This window comes from Falco peregrinus, chromosome Z (assembly GCF_023634155.1).
Source record: "Falco peregrinus isolate bFalPer1 chromosome Z, bFalPer1.pri, whole genome shotgun sequence".
In the NCBI taxonomy this organism is placed as follows: domain Eukaryota; kingdom Metazoa; phylum Chordata; class Aves; order Falconiformes; family Falconidae; genus Falco; species Falco peregrinus.
Genome location: NC_073739.1, coordinates 17727929 through 17747706, shown reverse-complemented (window position 1 = coordinate 17747706; position 19778 = coordinate 17727929). Strand labels below are relative to the sequence as shown.

General features: G+C 38.2%; 1 protein-coding gene across 2 annotated transcripts in view; it reads right to left on the bottom strand.

The window, feature by feature from the left end:
• Nucleotides 1-19778, bottom strand: part of LVRN (laeverin) — a 43248-nt gene that overhangs the window by 4996 nt on the left and 18474 nt on the right. The window contains exons 9-20 of one of the 2 annotated variants that reach the window (XM_055791629.1): nucleotides 19625-19690; nucleotides 18433-18602; nucleotides 16919-16995; nucleotides 13795-13934; nucleotides 12265-12320; nucleotides 10819-10972; nucleotides 9827-9921; nucleotides 9025-9132; nucleotides 4937-5107; nucleotides 2715-2855; nucleotides 1424-1499; nucleotides 4-276 (exon numbers count right to left, since the gene is read on the bottom strand). In XM_055791629.1, coding sequence (XP_055647604.1) covers nucleotides 238-276; nucleotides 1424-1499; nucleotides 2715-2855; nucleotides 4937-5107; nucleotides 9025-9132; nucleotides 9827-9921; nucleotides 10819-10972; nucleotides 12265-12320; nucleotides 13795-13934; nucleotides 16919-16995; nucleotides 18433-18602; nucleotides 19625-19690 — 1293 coding nt within the window. In that variant the 3' untranslated portion in view covers nucleotides 4-237. Of the gene's footprint in view, nucleotides 1-3; nucleotides 277-1423; nucleotides 1500-2714; nucleotides 2856-4936; nucleotides 5108-9024; nucleotides 9133-9826; nucleotides 9922-10818; nucleotides 10973-12264; nucleotides 12321-13794; nucleotides 13935-16918; nucleotides 16996-18432; nucleotides 18603-19624; nucleotides 19691-19778 lie in introns of those variants that run through there. The other variant, XM_055791628.1, reaches the window with a different exon arrangement.

Here is a 19778-nt window from a genome sequence, read left to right as displayed (position 1 = left end):
TCACATAATTTCGCTTGCAGCAAGCAACTGTGTGCCTGACACGTGCTTCAGACAGAAGTGCACATGAGAAGGGGGAGACAGCAGAGACTAAAGAGGGAATGGGGAAAGCTTACTGATTTACACTAAGGTGGGAAAGCTCCTTGCACATCAGGAATGCGCCCTTTTGCCATCCCTCTAAAAATCCTTTCAAATGCAGCCAACTTCACTAGTACGGGTGGTACCACACAGTGTCTAGGACTAACTGGGTAGCAGAGTCCTCCTCTTGTGCTGCCTTTTCTACAATCACAGAAAAAGAAATTTTTCCTATCAGTCTAATGAGCAGAAGAGAAGAGAGGACTGAGGAATAGCAAAGAAATATAAGGGGGGAGTAGAAAACTAACAATAAAAGAAATGAGACAGATGTCAGCATGACAACCAGCAATGTAACATGCCAGCAGCCCAACTTTTGATGCGTATTCTGTAGACATCACAGGGGATCTCTACAGATTTTAAGGAGGAAAATGAGACAACTTTGACAATATTTATTGGGACTGAGTTCCAAACCTGAAGGTTAGTTTAAAGGCCGGCACTGCACTACTGCTTTTGCCATCCCAGGGAGTTAACTTGTTCCTAAAGAACAAAAGTTGAAAAACCTTCCATGAATGAAGGTTTTCATGAATGTTGAAAAGAGATTTTTTTGATTTTAGGAGATAACTCTCTGAATTGCTCTCCTCATTAAGCATCCCTACTCAGTTACTTGCTGTGTGCATGCATCAACCAACAGCAAAAAGAAGAAGCAAAATTTTTCTTGTAATAACAGATACCAGCAGTTTTGGGGCTGGCATAGAAATGTGGATCACATGCAGACAGCGCAAAAGCTGAGCTGTTGAGAAAGGAAAATAATATTTTGGGAAAGAATCTGGGAAGCCTTGGACTAGGAGCAAAAGACCAAGAAAAGAGTATGAAATGAAAAGTGATAGTTAATGATTTGTCACAGGCACTAATGTGGATTAATGTGGGGAATAAAATAAGACAGCCTACAGCCACCTCCCACAGTTTTCCACCTTTCAGCAGGTTTCCCAAAATCCATCCCTTTTTTCCAGATGTACAGCAGCCCAATTAGAAAGTATTGTTCATGGGCTCATCTGGGCTGCCCTGCAGTCAAAAGGAAAGAATTGTGTCACACGTGCAGGCAACCTCTTACACTGCAACCACACAGAGCAGAATGACGTCCGTACCTGCACAAAAGCACACTTTAATGCCATGCTTAACAACCAACTGCACACACAGACTGCAGGGCTGTGGGTGAATGGTCATATGAGGAAGTCTCATTTTTCTGAATGTCTCAACATAGCAACATTATACAATACATTCTATGGTTTCTTTAAAAAACAGTATTTACAAACAGGCAATAAAGTTAAAACTAACTGCCTCTCTGATTTACCTCTTGGATCTGTACATCTGTATTGACAAATCTGCCCATGACTTTTAATACATCATGTAATAATTCCTTCCCGTACCTGTAAAATTGAGATAAAGGTCCTTCAAACAGCATGTTAGCAAATATACTAGATTTCATCACATTTGAAAATACTCCCACTGTTTAGTTGTTTACCATGCTGAAAATACCAACTAAACTGAAGTTTGCAATTGTGCAATCTTTTTCCCCTTTTAATGAAATGTTATTAACATTCAATTTAGGCATTTGAGCAAGACGAAGCACACTCATTACCCTTTATTTTCACTTCCCAGTAAGAACTGGCATTTCTACTTTGGCAACATGAATTCTTTGCTTAAAATGGATAATCTCTGTGATCCCATACCAAACTGGGCTAGAAAGGCTAACTAATAACAATTCTAACAACTGGTGGTTTCTGTTGATATCTTGAGGGTGGCGTATAAGTTAATGTCCACACTATTCTTTTAGTTTGAAAATAATCACTTTCCCAGCAAGCTTCTCACCAGTATGGAACACAGAAAAGCTCTGTAAGGGAACAAGGTGGTTTGACACGAATCTGCTACAACTTGCCTTTTCTAGTGTTAGAATCAAGATACACATTTGAATGCTCCCAGATGGCTGGTCTTGGGTGTGCTGCCACTAATGGCTCCCAATGGACTCCTTTGCCACCTGCCACACAGCAGGAGTGTACTGTCACAGCCCTGCTGCTTTTCACCATTGCCAAGAAGAGACGGAGTCTCTGAACAGGCATCAACATTCTTTCTTTGCTTGAGACAGGTAACCCAAGCTCATCTGCAGTTTACCTGCATCAGTGCAGGAGAGGTTTAGGACTTAAGTCAGGAAATAATACTGTGGTGGTATTACAGCATCTGTAAACCTGTTTGTTCCAATCCCCCACCTTTCCATACTCCCCTTGGAAAAGAAGTTACAAACTTACTCTGGCATTTTACAGCCATGCTTGTGAAATGCTAGTGGATAAGCCCATTTCTAGAGTCATATTTTCCAGGAAATTTAACACTTAAAAGCAATTAAACAGTCATGAACAGACTAATTTTTAAAGCATTGTGTGTCTGACATGAGCTTTTCTTTGACATTAAGCCCTGATCATAGTTGAATCCTCTGAAAACTCTGCTCTGCATACTTAAGGAACTGCATCAATCATTACAAAAAAGCCATCTCTGGAAGGAAAACCTGCACCTGCACTTTACAGCTCAAACATGAAGAAGCCAAAGAGCCACAGAAATAAAGGGAAGCCAAAGCTGGTTGCTTACCATACCTTTCACTTAAAAGTGGCCAATTTTCCGTAACAAATTCCCAGGCTATATGGTACCCAATATCCTTAGTCACCACATATAAGATGACAATTGAAGTACAATTGGAAGAAAATAATGTACCACTGAGTCCATACTGCAAGTATCTGTGAGAAAAGAAGGTAATAATTGAACCTATCACTTGCTGTTTCAGTGATGATCTGGAAATATCACGCAGTTCGGGAAAATTCCTGTTTCAACAAATACCAGAACGTGGAACGTTATACCAAAGTTGGTGTCACTCTGTGCTGTGTATTAAGCTCGGGTTTTGTCCTTACATTGGTGAAATCCCCTGTTCTTGCACACTAACTCTCCACTTCTCAGTAAAACGAGGGTGTAGCACACCAGGTGGCTATATGTGCTTTTCTTATCTGTGTTACAGAAAGACAACCACTCCTACCAGACAATGCAGTGGAATGGAAAACTGCTCCTCAGTTTCTGGAGACTCACTTTGTTGTGACACAAATGGAGCCTAGAGAGCAAGCCAGCAGTAAGATACTCTGTTACGCAAAGTGGACCTGTTTATAGGGTCCCCTATAGCAAGACCCAATAACAAGGGGCCTTGGATGCTTTCATGAGGGCTAAGGCAGGATTTCAGAAGTATGTTAGGAACTACCAGCCAATGATGTCAGCTGCAGTGAGTGTCTGAATGTCTTGAAAAAGTAACTATTCTCTTTGTTGCCTCAATGTATCACCTCGCATGCTCCTACTTCCAAGGAGCACTGTTGAAGAGTTACCTTCTTATAGGGTGTTGCAGGAAGCTGGTTTATGGGTAGAGTAGATGAGTTTGGTTTCTCCCATTTGCAAGCCATGCTTAACAGAATGATCAAATATACTCAGGGCCAGGAAAAGCCCAGCTCAACGGTCCTTACCCCAAAGGACTTTCAGGGTGGCATTTAGAAAAATAGATTGGCTCATCAACTAACTACTAAGGCTTGTCAGGGACCAGTGCTACCCTGTGCTGATGACAAAGTCAGTAAAGAACCATAAGTTAAGTGGAAAATCAGCATAGCTGATTGGACACCCCTTCACAACCCATCTTGCCTTCTCAGGCATATCTGTTCTGTCTTCTCAAATGACTGCCATCACATGAGCAGGTGGCTGGCAGGAGAAAACTCTCTGCTACTTTCAGAACTTTAGACCAAATTCAGAGTTTATGCCAAATCTTGGAAGATCATTCTTTAGGCCATCACTGACAAATTTCTGTCCCTTGATAAATCCTTTAAGTAATGTGGGCATGACAGATTAGAGAAATCAACGAGCAACATAATTTTCCTGATGAAGTGAAAAGATTTTATACAGATGCCAGTGAAAGGTAATAAATACAGTATACCAAACTCTGTTCAGGAAGTGTTTGGACAACACTCTTAGATATATGGCTTAACTTTTAGGTTGTCCCACACTGAGTCAGGAGTTAGACTTGATGATCTTCATGGATCCCTTCCAACTCAGGATATTCTAATGATTCTATGATTTTATGAAGCTGGAAATTTTTTTAAAAATATTTCAGTGTGAGCCTGCACTTCAAGTGCTGATCAGCTTGCTAGTAAGTCTATTTTTATTTTTGCCCTTAGCCTGGGTGATTTGGCTTCCACACAGAGCCTAAAAAGACTATGACACTTTAGTTTGGAAACACAATAAGCAGGGGAGAAGGAGTATGGAGAAATTATATAAAGTAATAAATAGTAAGGATAAATGTCAAAGCAAATATGATAATTACTGTTTCTGAGAGTGCAGAAGGTAAGGGTAGCCAACGGGTTCCAATTTAAAAAAAAAAAATCACAAAACAGGTTTAAAAAAAACAAAAGGAAGAATTTTTGCATACAATAATGTTATGGGATATGTTGCCATAGTCTGCTATAAAGCCTGAAGTATTTTGGTTCAAAAATGTCACTAGATACATCGACAGAAGACAGGCCCAGTGTTATACATGACACACTAGTTACTAGCTCAGGAAATCCCTTTCTCAGTGATCACCAGCATCTGGAATGTTGTACCTGCAGAAGGATCATTTGTGTTTGCCCTGTTTATCATACTTTCTCTGTAAGAAAACTCTTAAGATTCTTCCAGTGGTACATAAGACACATGCTTCTGAGGTAGGTAAACCTTCAACAGGTTTACACAGTACAGTATTTATGTTCTTATGATTTACTTCTATATACACAAAGATATTCTTTATCAAGGTCACCTGTAAAGTAACCATGACTCTTTGGCACAGCTCATGGCAGACAGCAGGATGTCTTTATCTTCCTTTGTGGAGTTCGTATGGTTATACATTTCCCATGCAAAATTCCATTCTTTGTCACTTCCCACTGCAACACCATAGCAGCAGACTGTTCTTCTAATTAGAAAGGGAATTCTGCAAAGCAAAATATGATTAAAAGGTACTGTATTGTTGTAAAGTCAAAACAGGCAGTTAACGCATAACTGAAAACAAATGTTTCTTTACAGTTAAAAGTTGCACAAGAAAAAATATAATAGCAATCTAAATAACACTAGGAAATCTAATTTCTTTATTCTTGATTAAAACATTTAAAAAGCATGCAGCTTAAAGGTAAACCGAAAATGTTTTTCAGAACAGTTGGACCAAGCTATTTTGTGTACATACAGTGTCAATGCCACCCCTTCACTTCACAGCCTAGGACGTGGATCTCACCATTTAAAAGTCTATAGCTGCATATAAGCATCATCCCAGAAAGGATTTTTCAAAGTTTCTTCGGTGAAGGCATCCAGTAGGAAGAGCCATGTGCAGTACAAATGGAAACAGAAGGGACATTTATCCACGCAACAGGCAGCCTCCTACTACTTGCAACCCAGGGGAGAGCCGTCAACATGGCAATGAATTGCATAACAGACACTAAATGCAAACATTACCAGTGCAATACTGCATGTGTAAAGGCTAAACAGAAAATTTCTTCTGTGGTAATGATGTGTCCCTGACATTAAGATGTTGTCAGTGCTTTCCAGTGATAGCAATGTATTCTACTATGCAGGCTATCTGAGAACAGTTTAAATTGATGGAATTTTGGACTAATTCTTTGTAGAAGAATGGGTCCCATTCATAGAAATTAAATGTTCAATTTCTCAATGTTAATCTGTTAATCTTATTAGTATTACATAAAACCAAGACTGTAAGTAAAGGTGTAAAAATTATCTTCCATTACATCAGGAGATAGACTTGGAAAAGCAGACAAGTTTCTGATCACAAAAGCCATTCTTCAGGCCCAAAACCAGAAACAGCAAATTCAAATTTAGATATAACTTGAGAAAAATTCCTCTGAGCTTCAGTAGACCATCCCAGAGAAAACTGGGATTGATACCAGCAGAAAGAGAGACATTATTAGTCAGAAAAAAAGGCTATGTGACAGCAATCTTCAAAGCAAAATGTAGAGGCAAATTATAAACTCTGGAAATTAAGAAGGACTAGTGGGAATGAGGGAGAGGGTTGGGTGTTTTGCATGACAGACATCACTCATTGAGAAGTGAAAATGTAAGATGCAGGCAGGGATTTTGATAGTCCAGATGTGGGTGGGGGATTTCACTGGCATAATAACAGGAAGTGTGGGCATGTATTATATTTAGTGCAAAAAATAGTTTGGCTTCATTTACCTGGATAAGTGCTGCAGTATGAGGGATCTGCCGCTAAGAATGATGCTTACTGGGACTGAGTGGTTATATCAAGGCAAAGAAAAGTCCTGCAAGGAATACTTTTATGACAGATCATCTTTGAGTTACAGGGTCTAGTAATTTGTTTAATAATCATAACATTGCAGAAAGAGGCCATGGTAGGGTAGTAACAGGGTAGAGCAGCTTTGGCTAAAATATAGCTATTATCTTGCTACTGCAGCTGTTCCAATTGTTTCAAGAAAATGTTGGTTACTGAGTCTAAAGTTGTTGTGGATGAAGAAGAGCAAATAGACAAGCTCTGTGTATCATTTGGCTGAAGCTCTAATTTTCAGCATTCGAGGCAGGCTGTACGGGCAGCCTACTATGGGACAATAGTCTACTGCCTGGTGACATCTATGGTGGTCCTGAAGTCATCTATGTTGTATAGTTCATAGAGAAAGTCCACTGTGCTCCATAGGGACTTTGGAACTTGAGGTTATATTAGGTGAGGGGTGGGGCTTATTACTTTCGGTATTTTTTTGTGGGAGTGGTTGTGTGCTTTGATATTACTGGCCTGCCAGGATTCTCTCATTTCTGGACCTTGGGGAAAATGCACAAAGCTGCTGGGAAGAAGGGTGGATAATTTTACATCATTTTCATGGAGCCAATGCAGAAGTGACATAATGATTTCTTAACTTTTGAGAGCAACAGCAGTATATGGTTACTTTTAGTGAAAACTAAAATGTACAGCAACATTGTCCCTCCCCCTAAACTAATTTCCTTCATTCGAAAGAAGACAAGCCAGTAGCTTGTGTACATACAGTGTCAATGCCACCCCTTCACCTCACAGCCTAGGACGTGGATCTCACCATTTAAAAGTCTATAGCTGCATATAAGCATCATCCCAGAAAGGATTTTTCAAAGACAAACAGCACCACAGAGAATACATTAATTTAGCTAGCTCCACTTCACTCCTATAAGCAAAAAAGAGTAAAACTGAGACTCTGGCTGGGAATCACTGCTCTTTGCTTGTTACATCCATGGACCACATACAAATGCATTGTATCAAGTCCTGTTAAGATCTACCAGGAACTGTTTGGAAATGTTCAGCTGAAAGTCAGTCACCTTATCTGAAAGGGAAAAGCATTACTTCCTTCTACAGATGTGAGAACCCTACTGAGTTCCTCCTGTGGCAGAACAGCTGTAGTGTGCTGTTACGAATTTTACTCTCAGAGTGGAGAACTGAAGAGCATCTAAAGGGATCTGTCTGTGAAATATGAGTCAAAAGTTTATTATGCCCTTTTCCTTTTCTATCTAGCATATGAAAAGTCCCCTCTTTAATTGAACAGGAATGATGATCCGTCATTTGAAACTTAAGAAGTGTCCTATCCCCTATGGGTTTTTTTTCCTTAAAACATGATCATTTTTTTCACTTAATAAAATTCATAATTGCATTTTTCCCACACTTATAGCCATGTGAAGTGTGAGGCTGTAAAGTCCCTTTGAACTTCTCTTCATGCCAGGAAGGACAGTGAAACTAACCACCTCCATCTAATTGAAAACCAGATCAGCCAATATATTTCACAGATTTTTCAGCTCTCCAACTCAGCTAAGGTATGTAGTATTCTAATAGGAAAAAAAATATTTCAAATATTATTAATAGGGGAAGATAGATGACTATTTTGAAAAGAGCTTGAGAATTCAGTATAGCATTGTTGCTTCTCATGTGGGATAGTGAGAGTATTCTCTCTGAAACATAACAGAATGTACTTAGGCTATTTAAACTTTTCAGTTTAACTGCAAAGCACAATTTGGTTTTTATGAGGATGATCACTACAAAGCTATTTGAAAAAAACCAGAAACATAAAAGTACAAGTTCAGTTTACTTAGCCAGCTACATATATCAACAGAGATATAGAGATATAAGTAACAACAAAATATTTATAACAACTACAACAACAAAAACTTCAAATATTCACTCACCGGTCCCAGTACTATTTGACTATTGCACAGAAAAACATCAAAAGAAAGAGGGAAGAAAAGAGAATAAGAATTTCAATACATCGTAAATTTTCTTTAACAATGCAATACTCCAATACAGAAAGTCTGATCCCGGTAGAGCCCTGACTCCATCTTCACAGATCAGAAACCTGACCAGGAGGCTCCACTATCAACATAAGACTGACAGCTGTTCCCAGCACCTCTTTATGTGAATACAGAACATGCAAAGCAATTTGATGGGCTTACCACGGGCAGATGCCTGTATCATACAAACATTGTTTCAGTATTGCAAAGGGAAGCTTATGGACTGAGTTGGTAGAGCTGTACTCCAGCAAAAGGACTGGATAATATGGGACATTAGCCCTAATCTGAGGTTCGTCTGCTATGTGGCTAAGCATGTTGGTCTTCATGCCAAAAATCTGCATCCTTCAGCCTGTATGGTCTATGTAGAAAGTAAGAATTATGAAATCATCATCAAGCTGGGATTTGGGGAAGGGGGGGGGGGGGCGGGGCTGGGGAGGGCAAAGTTGTGCTTCAGTTCTGTCATTCTGCTAAGGAAAAGAGCACTGTACAGGAGCCTTTTTCATTCTGCCTCCCCCATGTAAGAGCTCTTTAATTTTCCACCTCACTTACACATGCACACCTCTAAGAGCACATTATCATTCTTACTTGTACTCAGGGTTGTCCATCCACTTAGCATACAGTTCAGATGACAGATTCAAACAGTCCTGGAGGCCCAGCCAGCATGCTGTTGCAAAAAGTTTTTCCAAATACACTCTTAAAGGGAAGCCAAAATAGCAAAAATAAAAGATATGTATTCCACATTTGGAGTACTTCAACTGTGCCTCACTGGCACAGTTTCAGCACATGATGCTGTTAACTCATGAGAACCTCTACTAGAAACAGTTGAGGTTTAATTAAAAAACTTATAAAATTAAACTATCAATAATGGGTTCCTGACATCGATATTCATGGACATTAGTGAGGCTACCAATGTACTATAATTTCTCTTAGTTTTTTGTGTGGTTTATATCCCTCTTGGTAGTTTTAAGAGACTAGTTGCATCTAGTCCAAATCACTCCAGCATTCAAGACTGTGGCCACAGTGGTCTTGCAAGATTAAGTATTTTAAAGATCTAGCGACTGATCCATAAATTTCATCTGCAGTTCATTGCTGTCAGTTTTACTCCAACCAGCAGTAGCCTGTTGAGTCTGTTCTCCAATTAAAAAAAGCTACCACTCGGATCTATCTATTATCTTTTATGCTCACTAGATAGACTGAAAATATCCCAGATTATCCTGATGCTGCAGCTTCATTGGAGGTATCATCATAAATAACACACTTATAGGAGAGTCAAAGTAACAATTCATTACATCCAAATGAATGAGACCATTTTTCCTGTATCTCCTATTTAAATATACAGTGTATCAATCACATCAGAACAAACTTTAGAGAAAAGACAAATACTTACTGAGCAAAATAGTCATCTTCCAAAGCATCGATATTTTGACGAATAAAACCTGCATAATAATGGTATATTGGCAACATTCTCTTTAAGAGGTATTTCTTTTAAAAGAAGGGAAAGAAAAAAATACTTTAATTTAGATGCGAGTTTTTATTTTACTGTGGTTTTCTTTACTTACTCAGATTTATCCTAAATACTTATCACTATTAATTTCTTGACAACTCAGCACATTAAAATAAAGCATATAAATTTGCTCTAAAATTTAATACACCTGTACATCTGTTCAAACTGGGAAGTTAACATTTCACATCACTAGGACCTTTGAACTCATTATGAAAGAAAAATGCTCACTCAGAGAAAATGAAACAAAACTTCTCAATAAAAAATACTATGTTCTTCTCATATATTTTAAATATGCCTTTACTTTTAGAATTTAAGAGAACTACTATTGTTGGATTGTACTTTAAACAAAAGTGAAATCTTTTTCAAATAGAAGTCAGGGAAATAAATAAGACAGTGTCACCTCAGGTAGCTCAAATATGAAAGATAATAATCTAATTTAGCATCCAAACCCAATTCTTTCTTTCTCTCCATGAAGATGAACTGGAAGATAGTACAAACCATTGAGCACATACATACTATATGCCCTTTATACATAGCAGTGTTACTCCCATTACTTACTACTGATTATTTACTACTGACTGATAGCTGTATTGTCCAGATCCTCAGTTTTACAAAAACCTAGGATCAAGCTTAATATAAGGAATGTGAATATATTTCTGCTTTACAATAAGAAGTGTTCAAGATTCAATGACGTTTCTCAGTGACTAATATATACAAATAAGTACCTCCTATTTAAAAAAAAAGTTGACAAAATCATGCAAAGGGAATGACAAGAACAATGACCCATCATAGTCATCAGAATTTAAGCAGCATTCATTTTACTCTGATTTATTTAAATGGTCTATTATCTTTGCTAACTAAAAAAAAGGTGATACCTTTAAAAGTGGATATACTTCATAGTTTTTCAGAGTACTTTCCAAATTCTCGGGTACTAGGTTTAACAATACCACATTCCATATGAAAAGTTCATCTTCTCTAGCAAGGTACTTTGTTAGTTCAAGCGCTGTTTCAATCTGAACATATCCAAACCTATTTGAAAATTAAAAAAAAACCCTCATACTTGAGCATATCTATTCCCATTAGTTACCTACCACGAATACCTGTTTATTTGTGAAACTGACAATAAAACATTAAGATACTACATGGAGAGTGACCTAGAAAACATAATGAAAACAATAAAATAAATATAAAACAATGGTTCTTTTAAGACCTGAACTCTCAAAACATTTATTACAGAGCACAGCACCACTATGAAAGTAATAGGACAATCATGGCAGTAAGCAGGGCAGTATGCAGACCATATTCTTCTTGTGTCTGCAGGATACATTACAGGCATATTTACAGCATGCATCAGTCTTGCTAGGACAAAATGAAGAAAAAGTGCACTGTTTTAAGTTATAATACATTTGCATTTTTATTGCTAAACAGCACATTTTTATTACAGTTTCTTTTGTGGAATATACATTATTGTAAAAATCAAACAATTTAATTCACATGCACACTACTAGTGGAATTAACTTTGGCATGGTATTTCTGTGCTTCAGTGTGGAAATAGCATGGAATTAATTTTTCCCAGTTAAATTCCAATTCAAGCCCCTCCCCTCCTAGACAAAAACATTTCTAGTGTACTTACACAGGAGCACAGTTCTACACTTCACAATTACATTCCTTATTAAACACTAGTTTCAAGCTCCCTTATGAGAAAAGACATTTATGTGAGAGGAGGAATGGGAATTTTTACTTCCTCCTTTCAGAGTGACCTCCACAAGATCTGAGTGGGAGTAGTATGCTTTGGCCACTCCTCCCTGAGCTCCCACATCATAGGTGTCTGATGCTTTTGGGATCCCTGGTATGTTTGAGGCACAGATGTATTTATTGCTTCTTCAGCTCCCTACAGTACTACTGAACTCCCTAGTACCACAGGCATGAACAACTGAGTCGTCCATCAGCAAGGGAAATGAAAGAGGTATTAAGAGTGATGCATGACAGCATAGCAGAGAGAGCCCAGAACAGATTAAATTCAGAAAGTTCATTCAGAATCTTTTTTCTATTACAACAAAGTAAGTTAGTGCCTAAAAAAATCATGACAGTGCCATTATTTAAAATATTTCCTAAGAGCTGGAACGAAAGTTAAAAGAAATTTTGAAAGAAATCACTCAGCACTGACAGGAAAATGGATGAAACAACTTCCCTACCATTTTGTCAGAACATGTTGTTCTTATGAGGCACATATGGGTAGGAATAAACTAAGCAGAAGTAGCAGTGTTGAATGTAATCATGTACTTTAATAATTTTCTACGACGTATTCAGAACATACTTACTGTGTCAATGCAAAAACATCATCTATCAGCTGGAACCTGCTGACAGCGGGAATAACCTGCAGAGAACATTCACGTAGCATTAATAGATCTAAACATGTCATTAAGAGTTTAAAAAATCTTTACTGTGTTTCAGAAGGATAAGACTAGCCCCAACCACTTTTTCTAAGCCAAAATCTTCCAGAAAACATCATAAAATGGATCCTGCATTTTAAGCTTAAATTATGTATGTGCTTTTAGGGATGCTTATATATATATAAATACAGAAATACACAGCTACGTAATATATTTATATATATAAATATAAAAATATACAGCTACAGTACATCAAGCATGGAACTTGAGACCCCTCTTCGTTGCAAGCTTTAACAAAAATTAAAATACAGAAATGCCACATTTCCTAAAAATATCATAGTTATATCATTTTGGTATATTTTTCCCTTTGAGGCTTCAGTTCGGAATGCATACTCAGAGTAGTCTAGAGCAGCGTGTCTGCCATTATCATGAATTAAATGACTGAGGCATGGAATCCTCATGAACCGCTACCTACAGACTGTGCTCTCACGAGGCTGCTCCGTCCTCACCTCCTCCCTGCTTCCATGCCCCTTTGGCTTGACCACTGCTTGAGCAAACCTTCCCACTGACTGACACCAACAAACGGCCCCAAGTCACACCTAATTTTCTGCTGGCTTAGATTTGCTGTGAAGGGAAAAAGCCATCAAGAAAGGAAGCCAGTGGGCCATAAAAAGGTTTAACCACACTGCATGCTCTGATCTGCCTCACGTCCAGACCTTGCGGAGAAGTCATCTGACTACACTGGTTACTATTATGCTGAAAACAAACCCCACTGTTGCTGCCAAAACCAATGAGCTGACATTACTACTCAAGCCCCTGGCACACTCCAGGGTTCAGCAACGTTCAATGCAATCCCATAAACAGCCACAGGTACAGGCTGTTCTGTACTGCTTTTGCCTTCAGCCCAAGCTACAGCAAGTCAGAGATGGGATGAAATCTACTCTGAGTTACAGTGTCTTGTAACTTTTAAGAAAAATCTCCACCAAAAAAACCCCAAACCAACCAAAAAAAACAAGTCAGATAATTTTTATTTTTTTTTAAAGTTCACTGACAGAAATATTGTGGTTGGAGGAAATATGGAAACAAAAAGCCTTCTCCCAGCTTTCCTTTTCCATGGTTACCTAACAGCAGATAAAGCTGTAACACAACCATACTGATAACTGAGCCAAATCTAAGAGACTGGAAGAACCACAAGCTGTTTAGACAACTTTGAAGACAGAATGCCATCTCATGTGAAGTTATTTTTGATGCTTCTGTGAAACTATTTGGGCCTGTTCCTCTTCCACTATGGAAAGCTGTCAGTGACTTTAGTGGTGATCGTGGATCATTTCTTCTTACATGGTATGTGAGTTTCTCATTATTTCAGGTTTTCATCAGTGTGATTACTGGTAAGAACTGCAAGAAGCAATACACAGAAAGAGGCTGTTTATAAGCTTCAGAAAACAAGCATGATCTTACCTTTGGATCATTTTCAAGCAAACGTGCTAATCTTTTTAAGTTTAATTGATCATAGTTCACTCTGTAGTATCCACTCAAATTTACATTTAGCAGGATCCAGTCGTATTCTGACTCCAATACTTGCATTTCAGGAAACACTTCTGTAAAGTGATATTAAAATATAGCATTTTATTTTCTGTGCACTGCTAAATTCTCTTGCATTGATGAACACTGGACTCGGTGCTCCTCTGAGATCTGAGACACAAGTTTGAGATTGGACTCAAATCCCCCAAAAGCCTGGTGCATTTCTGATCTCTGTTCTGCACAGCGTAACTTCAACAAGCAACCGGACCCCTCAGGTACTGAGCACCTCGAGATGGCAAAGTGGAGCCTGAAGACCCACTTTGCTCATACCCTTTAGCTCAAAGGCAGCTGCGAGAGTTCAGAAAGGTTACCCAAGAATAAGCAGTCTAGATGAGGAGCAATAGCTTCACATGCCTGCTGCAGGGCATGCACCCCTAGCATGCCTGATGCTCCCAGTGCTGTTCTAAAACACAATGCTCAGTACCTTACAGAAGAACTGATCACCTACCAGTATTCATATAAATGGAGATTAAGGAAAGCAAAACAGCTAAATTTATGCAAGAGACAAATAATCAAAAGATCTTATTTTAAATAAAACAGTACTGTAGTCCTTTTGAGTTACATCATTCACTGAAGGCCTCCTTCTTCAGTCCCATTTCATCTGACTAATACTTACTTTATGTGTGCTTCTGATTACTTGCTCGTGATAGCCTGGAGTACATCTGAAGGAGCCAGTACAGCCCTGTGCGCTCTAAGCTGCCTCATCAGAAGAGGATTCAAATGGTGATTTTAATGGCTACAATCACCCTGATTTAAGAAGGCAAATTCTCTTTAGACTGTAAATCAAGATTGGTGAGTAGTCTAGATTGCAGCACTGCTTTACCCGAACAGCAGTCTGAGACATCAATGTGTTTTGACACAGCAAGTACTACAGAAGTCATCCTCAGTCACCTTCACAAGTTAAATGAGATGGGAAAGTGGCATGTAACAGATCATTTAAATCTTAAAGCTTAATGCTTAATCATTTAAAAACAGTGTGGGTATCTAGAACACAGCACTAGCAGCACTTCCCCTGTAATGGCATTATTGGTTCAGTGCTCTGCTGATCAACAAGAGCACTTTTAGATCCAACTAAAACAGCAACACTATGCTCCTCCACTCCCCAAGCTGAATGAAACATGTTCTACCATAACAGCACCATCCTCCTAATGTCCTTTTGGTGTGCAGGTATCTCACCAAGGGTCACCAACACAATTATATGGACAGAAGCTAAGTATGTAGACATTGCCTGAGGAGCCCTAAACCAACAGGACAGGCTTTTAACACCGTACAGTGCAGTGCTGAAAGAGCATGCATGGCTGCTGGTAGCAGCTCAGCTTGAAGCTTGGAGTTCAACTTAACCTGTTCAGAAGTAAGATAAATTAGCTCCTGCAGAGCTCTTTGCAGCAAAGATACACGTACACGAATCACTTTTGAGATGTTTCTTCTTTATGTATTGTTATGCCACTGCAGCAACTATTCCAAAATTCAAGCTGTAAATTAAAACTGTACTTTGTACCAAATCCCTCATTTTCATTTACCAAAACCATTCTGATTAATACCTCTGAATGACAACATAACAGTCATCCACCAGAAGCCATTTCAATCTCACAGGAACAAAATGGTAACTGACTTTAAAATTACCCTTAATATTTCTACCTTTTCAAGAAACTATTTGGTTTATTTATGCACCACAAAGTCGAAAAGAAAATTATTTTTTTAATCTTAAAGTGTGAATGCAAGTTCCTTGGCTGAATAGTATCTGGTACATTTGATACATAGCTTTCAAATACAAGTGCAATGTATTCTAAAGACTGAATTTCTGCTTTACAGAAGTCCCTTCAGACAGACGCAACATGATGGGTTTTTTTCATAACTTTGTAGCTCTTAAGTCACATGATGGGTGAGGAAACTGAATTGGTATCACTTCAATAACACAAGCTTAGCATGCAACACTAGTCCTTCCAAGCACATGCCGCCTAACAATTCTTTTCTGCAAATTTTCTCATTTTTCACCTCAGCAACCACTGGTTTATTTAACCTTAAAAAATCCAGAGGAATAAACATCCACTGTTCACTTATTTACTTGCCCACATACTGTGAAATAATTACTCAAGCTATCTTACTGCCTGAAAAAGAGAGAAAGTAGCTTTTAACCTCTGCAAACAGAGAGTGAAGAGCTGCAATATTCATATAGCATATTGTAGTTTTGCTTTTAAGCATTCCACAAACACATCAGTCTCTGCACCTTCTTGTAACTGATTCAAAACCTGATGGAGTTCAGGGCTGACTTGCCAAAGAAAAATGAATACCCCATTCTAATGGTTACATTTCTTCTTTCTCAAAAAAATACAGCTGTTTTATCGGAAACCATTGAGATGAGAAACAACTGAACTTTTTATCTGATTGGAGATGTCCATAAACTCAATTTGCTATTATAATTTTTACAAATCCTACTCTTTTGATAGGAGTATTTATGCAGTTAATTTGCATAAACAAATTAAACTGTTGAAAATGCTTATTTTCTGGTTTTACTGATATCCACGTGTGAAGATGTCGGGTCACTTCACACAGCTGGCTTTAATTTTTTCAGTCCTGTATCTACTACTTGATCTGATCATTTTCTAATGTGTTACAGCTGAGATCCTACCTATATTCAAAAGCTTTTGTTAACATCAATGGGATCTGCTGATGTAAGAATAATACAGAAATGTGAGGAGCTAAGTTTGGATTTGTGTACAAAATGAAAAATCAAAATTATTGTGGAAATCTTTACTCATAGTATGCATTCTACCATATTATTAAAAACATATGCTGAAGTTTGATGCAACATAGAAAAACCCAATATATTAACCTATTTGAAAATCTATTGCTATTCTAACACAAAACTAGCACAACGCATAGACATTTCTGTAATAAAGCTTTATCTCCCTATTCAATTCAAATACATTTTGTTTATAGAAGACTTAGGTGTATTTTTATCAGCTTGGTTTTAGCCTGTGTGAGCAAATGCATTACTTACTGCTGCTTTTATCTAGCCACATTAAGGGTTGTGATGATCCATTTCTCATCCAAGAAATAGGAATAATCCATGTGTTACTTCACAAAAACAAGAAAAAAAGAAGAGATAACGTAATTAAACCTTATGCTTAAGAACACCCCCCTCAGGTGATGCTAAACTAGACCACCGATGAGTTTCTTATTACAAGAATCTCCATCTGCCTTCTCTCCTGATGCACAAAACCTCATCAGATGATGGTTCTTATACTGTATCAGCACTCACGTTCATCAAAGGTAAGGGACTTCTATCTCAGTTTTAAATAGGTGCTCATATCTAGACTATTGTTTGATGTCAAGTATTTGAATACCACTTTATCTCTGCTCTGGCTTTCCTTCTTCAGGCAACAATTTTATTCTCCTCGCTTACTACACATTACTTCTGAAGAATGTAAAGCTCCTTTTCAGAAGAGTATCTACTAAAAAACAGCCCTAGGCAAGCAATATGACTAATTCTGACAACTATAATTTTGTTTCTGAGGGAATGTAAAAGTGCTGACAAAAAGAAATAAAAACTCCAAAATTCTGAAAAATTCTGTAATACATGTCCTGGATTTTTTTACATTCACATGGTCTTGCCTCTTGCTAACTACAAGTAAAGGATTTGATATTTGTACCTTGGAACTCTTTATCTGAGCTAACCAAAAATGCTGGATGCACTAATGCTCTGCAGTTCCTGGAACCCAGGAGCAAAGGAAACTCTGTGATTCTTATGAAAATTTCTTTGGGCTGTTTGTATGACCAGCAATAGCAGCCAGGAAAAAACTTCTCTGGATTTTGCTCTCCTTTATACTTTTTCCCCACGTGAGAACTCACCTTGTGGGCTCTGTCTATGCATCCCAATGCTTATGAGAATCGCTGAATCTCATGAGAGTTCAAACTCTACCCACGAGTTTCCAAAGTAGGTGACTAAAGGCAGCTCCTTCTATCACTGTTCGTAGTCATCTGAAGAAGCAGCACAACTTTCAAAAGGACCAGGCACTCAGCAACGCCCACTGACAGGAACTTTAGAGCTGCACTGTCAGGTACTCAGCACTTTCTGAGAAAGGAGTCATTTATATAAGTACTTAAATGCAACCCTTTTATCCTTGCCAAGCAGAAGAAACTGGGAATATGCACACTGGAAAGAAGCTACAGCATGGTTCATCCAGGTCCCATCTGTACAACTAAGAGATGGGGAAAGAAGAAAATGCCAGGCAAAACTCCTGCTCTGCAACCTATTCATGACCTGTGTCTGTCCTTACAAAGTTATTATGTGGCTGGAAAAGTCACTACTCCAAAGGAAAGCAACCTTTTGGCAAAACAAGCTGCTTGCAGAACTATTGCAAACCCCAGTCTCCAACAGATTTCACTTGATAGCTGGGTGACGAGAAAAAAGATAAAGTTAAAAAATCAGATGGTCAAAACAATGTTCTAAAGGAAGAGTTTCCTGCAAAACATAGGTTATAAACATATAACAAAACCACAAGCTAAACATACTTGTAAGAATCAGTACTGTTTTCATTCTTTTTATTAAGAAAGCGCTCCTGACTGATTGTGCCAGTGGTTAGATTTAATGTTAAAACTGGAAACCCGTTTTGGCATGTCCAGGAATCCATTATATGTTTTACAGATGCTGGCAACTGAACTTCATCCTGTGCATCTATGACCTGCAAGACAAACAGGAATTACAAATCTTTATAATAAACAGGTATTTACTGATACTGCTTCAGCAACACTCCAGGTGTTGTTCTAACATATTAGAGAAAATGTAACTGCTTAGTAGTTTGATGGTCTTTGATTCATGCAAAAAAAATTAATGTAACAAAGTCCTAAGGACATTACTGACATTGTAATATATACAGCATAAGCATTTTTAGGAATTATGAAATACTGAGGTGGCATTTCTCTTCTTTTAGTGTTCATATACTTAGGCCCTTGTATGGCTATGACAGACTTGATATTTTAACTTCATTCAAATAAAGCTGCTGAAACACATCGATTTTTAAGTGACTACCTAATGAACAAACTGAATGGTAAAGACAAGCTGAAAAAGATACTAAGCTAAAGTCCCAACTAGTGTGAATTGGTACAGTCTCTTTTTGCTTAAAAGATGTGATACCTTTGCATATCTGAAATTGTGGCACTCTCATTCTTAATCTGAGTGTGCAATACAATGGAAGGCTTTTTTTAGAGGAACAGGAAAGTGGAATTTTAAAAAATAAACCTATTGTTAGCACCTGTTTTCTTATTCAGGTTCTGCCAAAACCAGCTGAGCTACTGCACTGGGTATAGACTTTGCTGGATCTGTGACATACCAGCATCTCCAATCATCAAGTCCAGAGCATCACACACTCTGATCTGGCAAAACCTAAGTTCCAGAAGAATAGGCTATGCAATTTCGTGCAGGCTTAGGTAATCTCCATGAAACCCAAAACTCCACCTGGCCCAGATTTCCCATCTCATCTCTCTACTCCTTGTACTTAGATGCACTGATCTCAAGCGCAGTGAAGCAGCCAAATAAACACTTGTGAAGACATTAGCCAAAAGAGCCAGCAAAGCAAGTTTTATTGCAGAGAAAGACCGCCCCAGCAGTAGCCAAATTCCAGTGCAGTCCTCTACAGACAGTATATGGCCTAAACTTGGACTGTGCCAAACACCAAAGCAAGGATACTAGCGATAAAATGAATACCTTCTGTATGTGGGTCCAGAGGTCATCTTGGTTAGCATTTGAGAAGGAAAATTCTTTCAGGTACGACTGTACAGAAACAAACAGACTTCATGAGGGTTCAACGAAAAACATCAGCAGGGCAAAAAGCAATATGTTCAAATGTGACTTTCAAGCT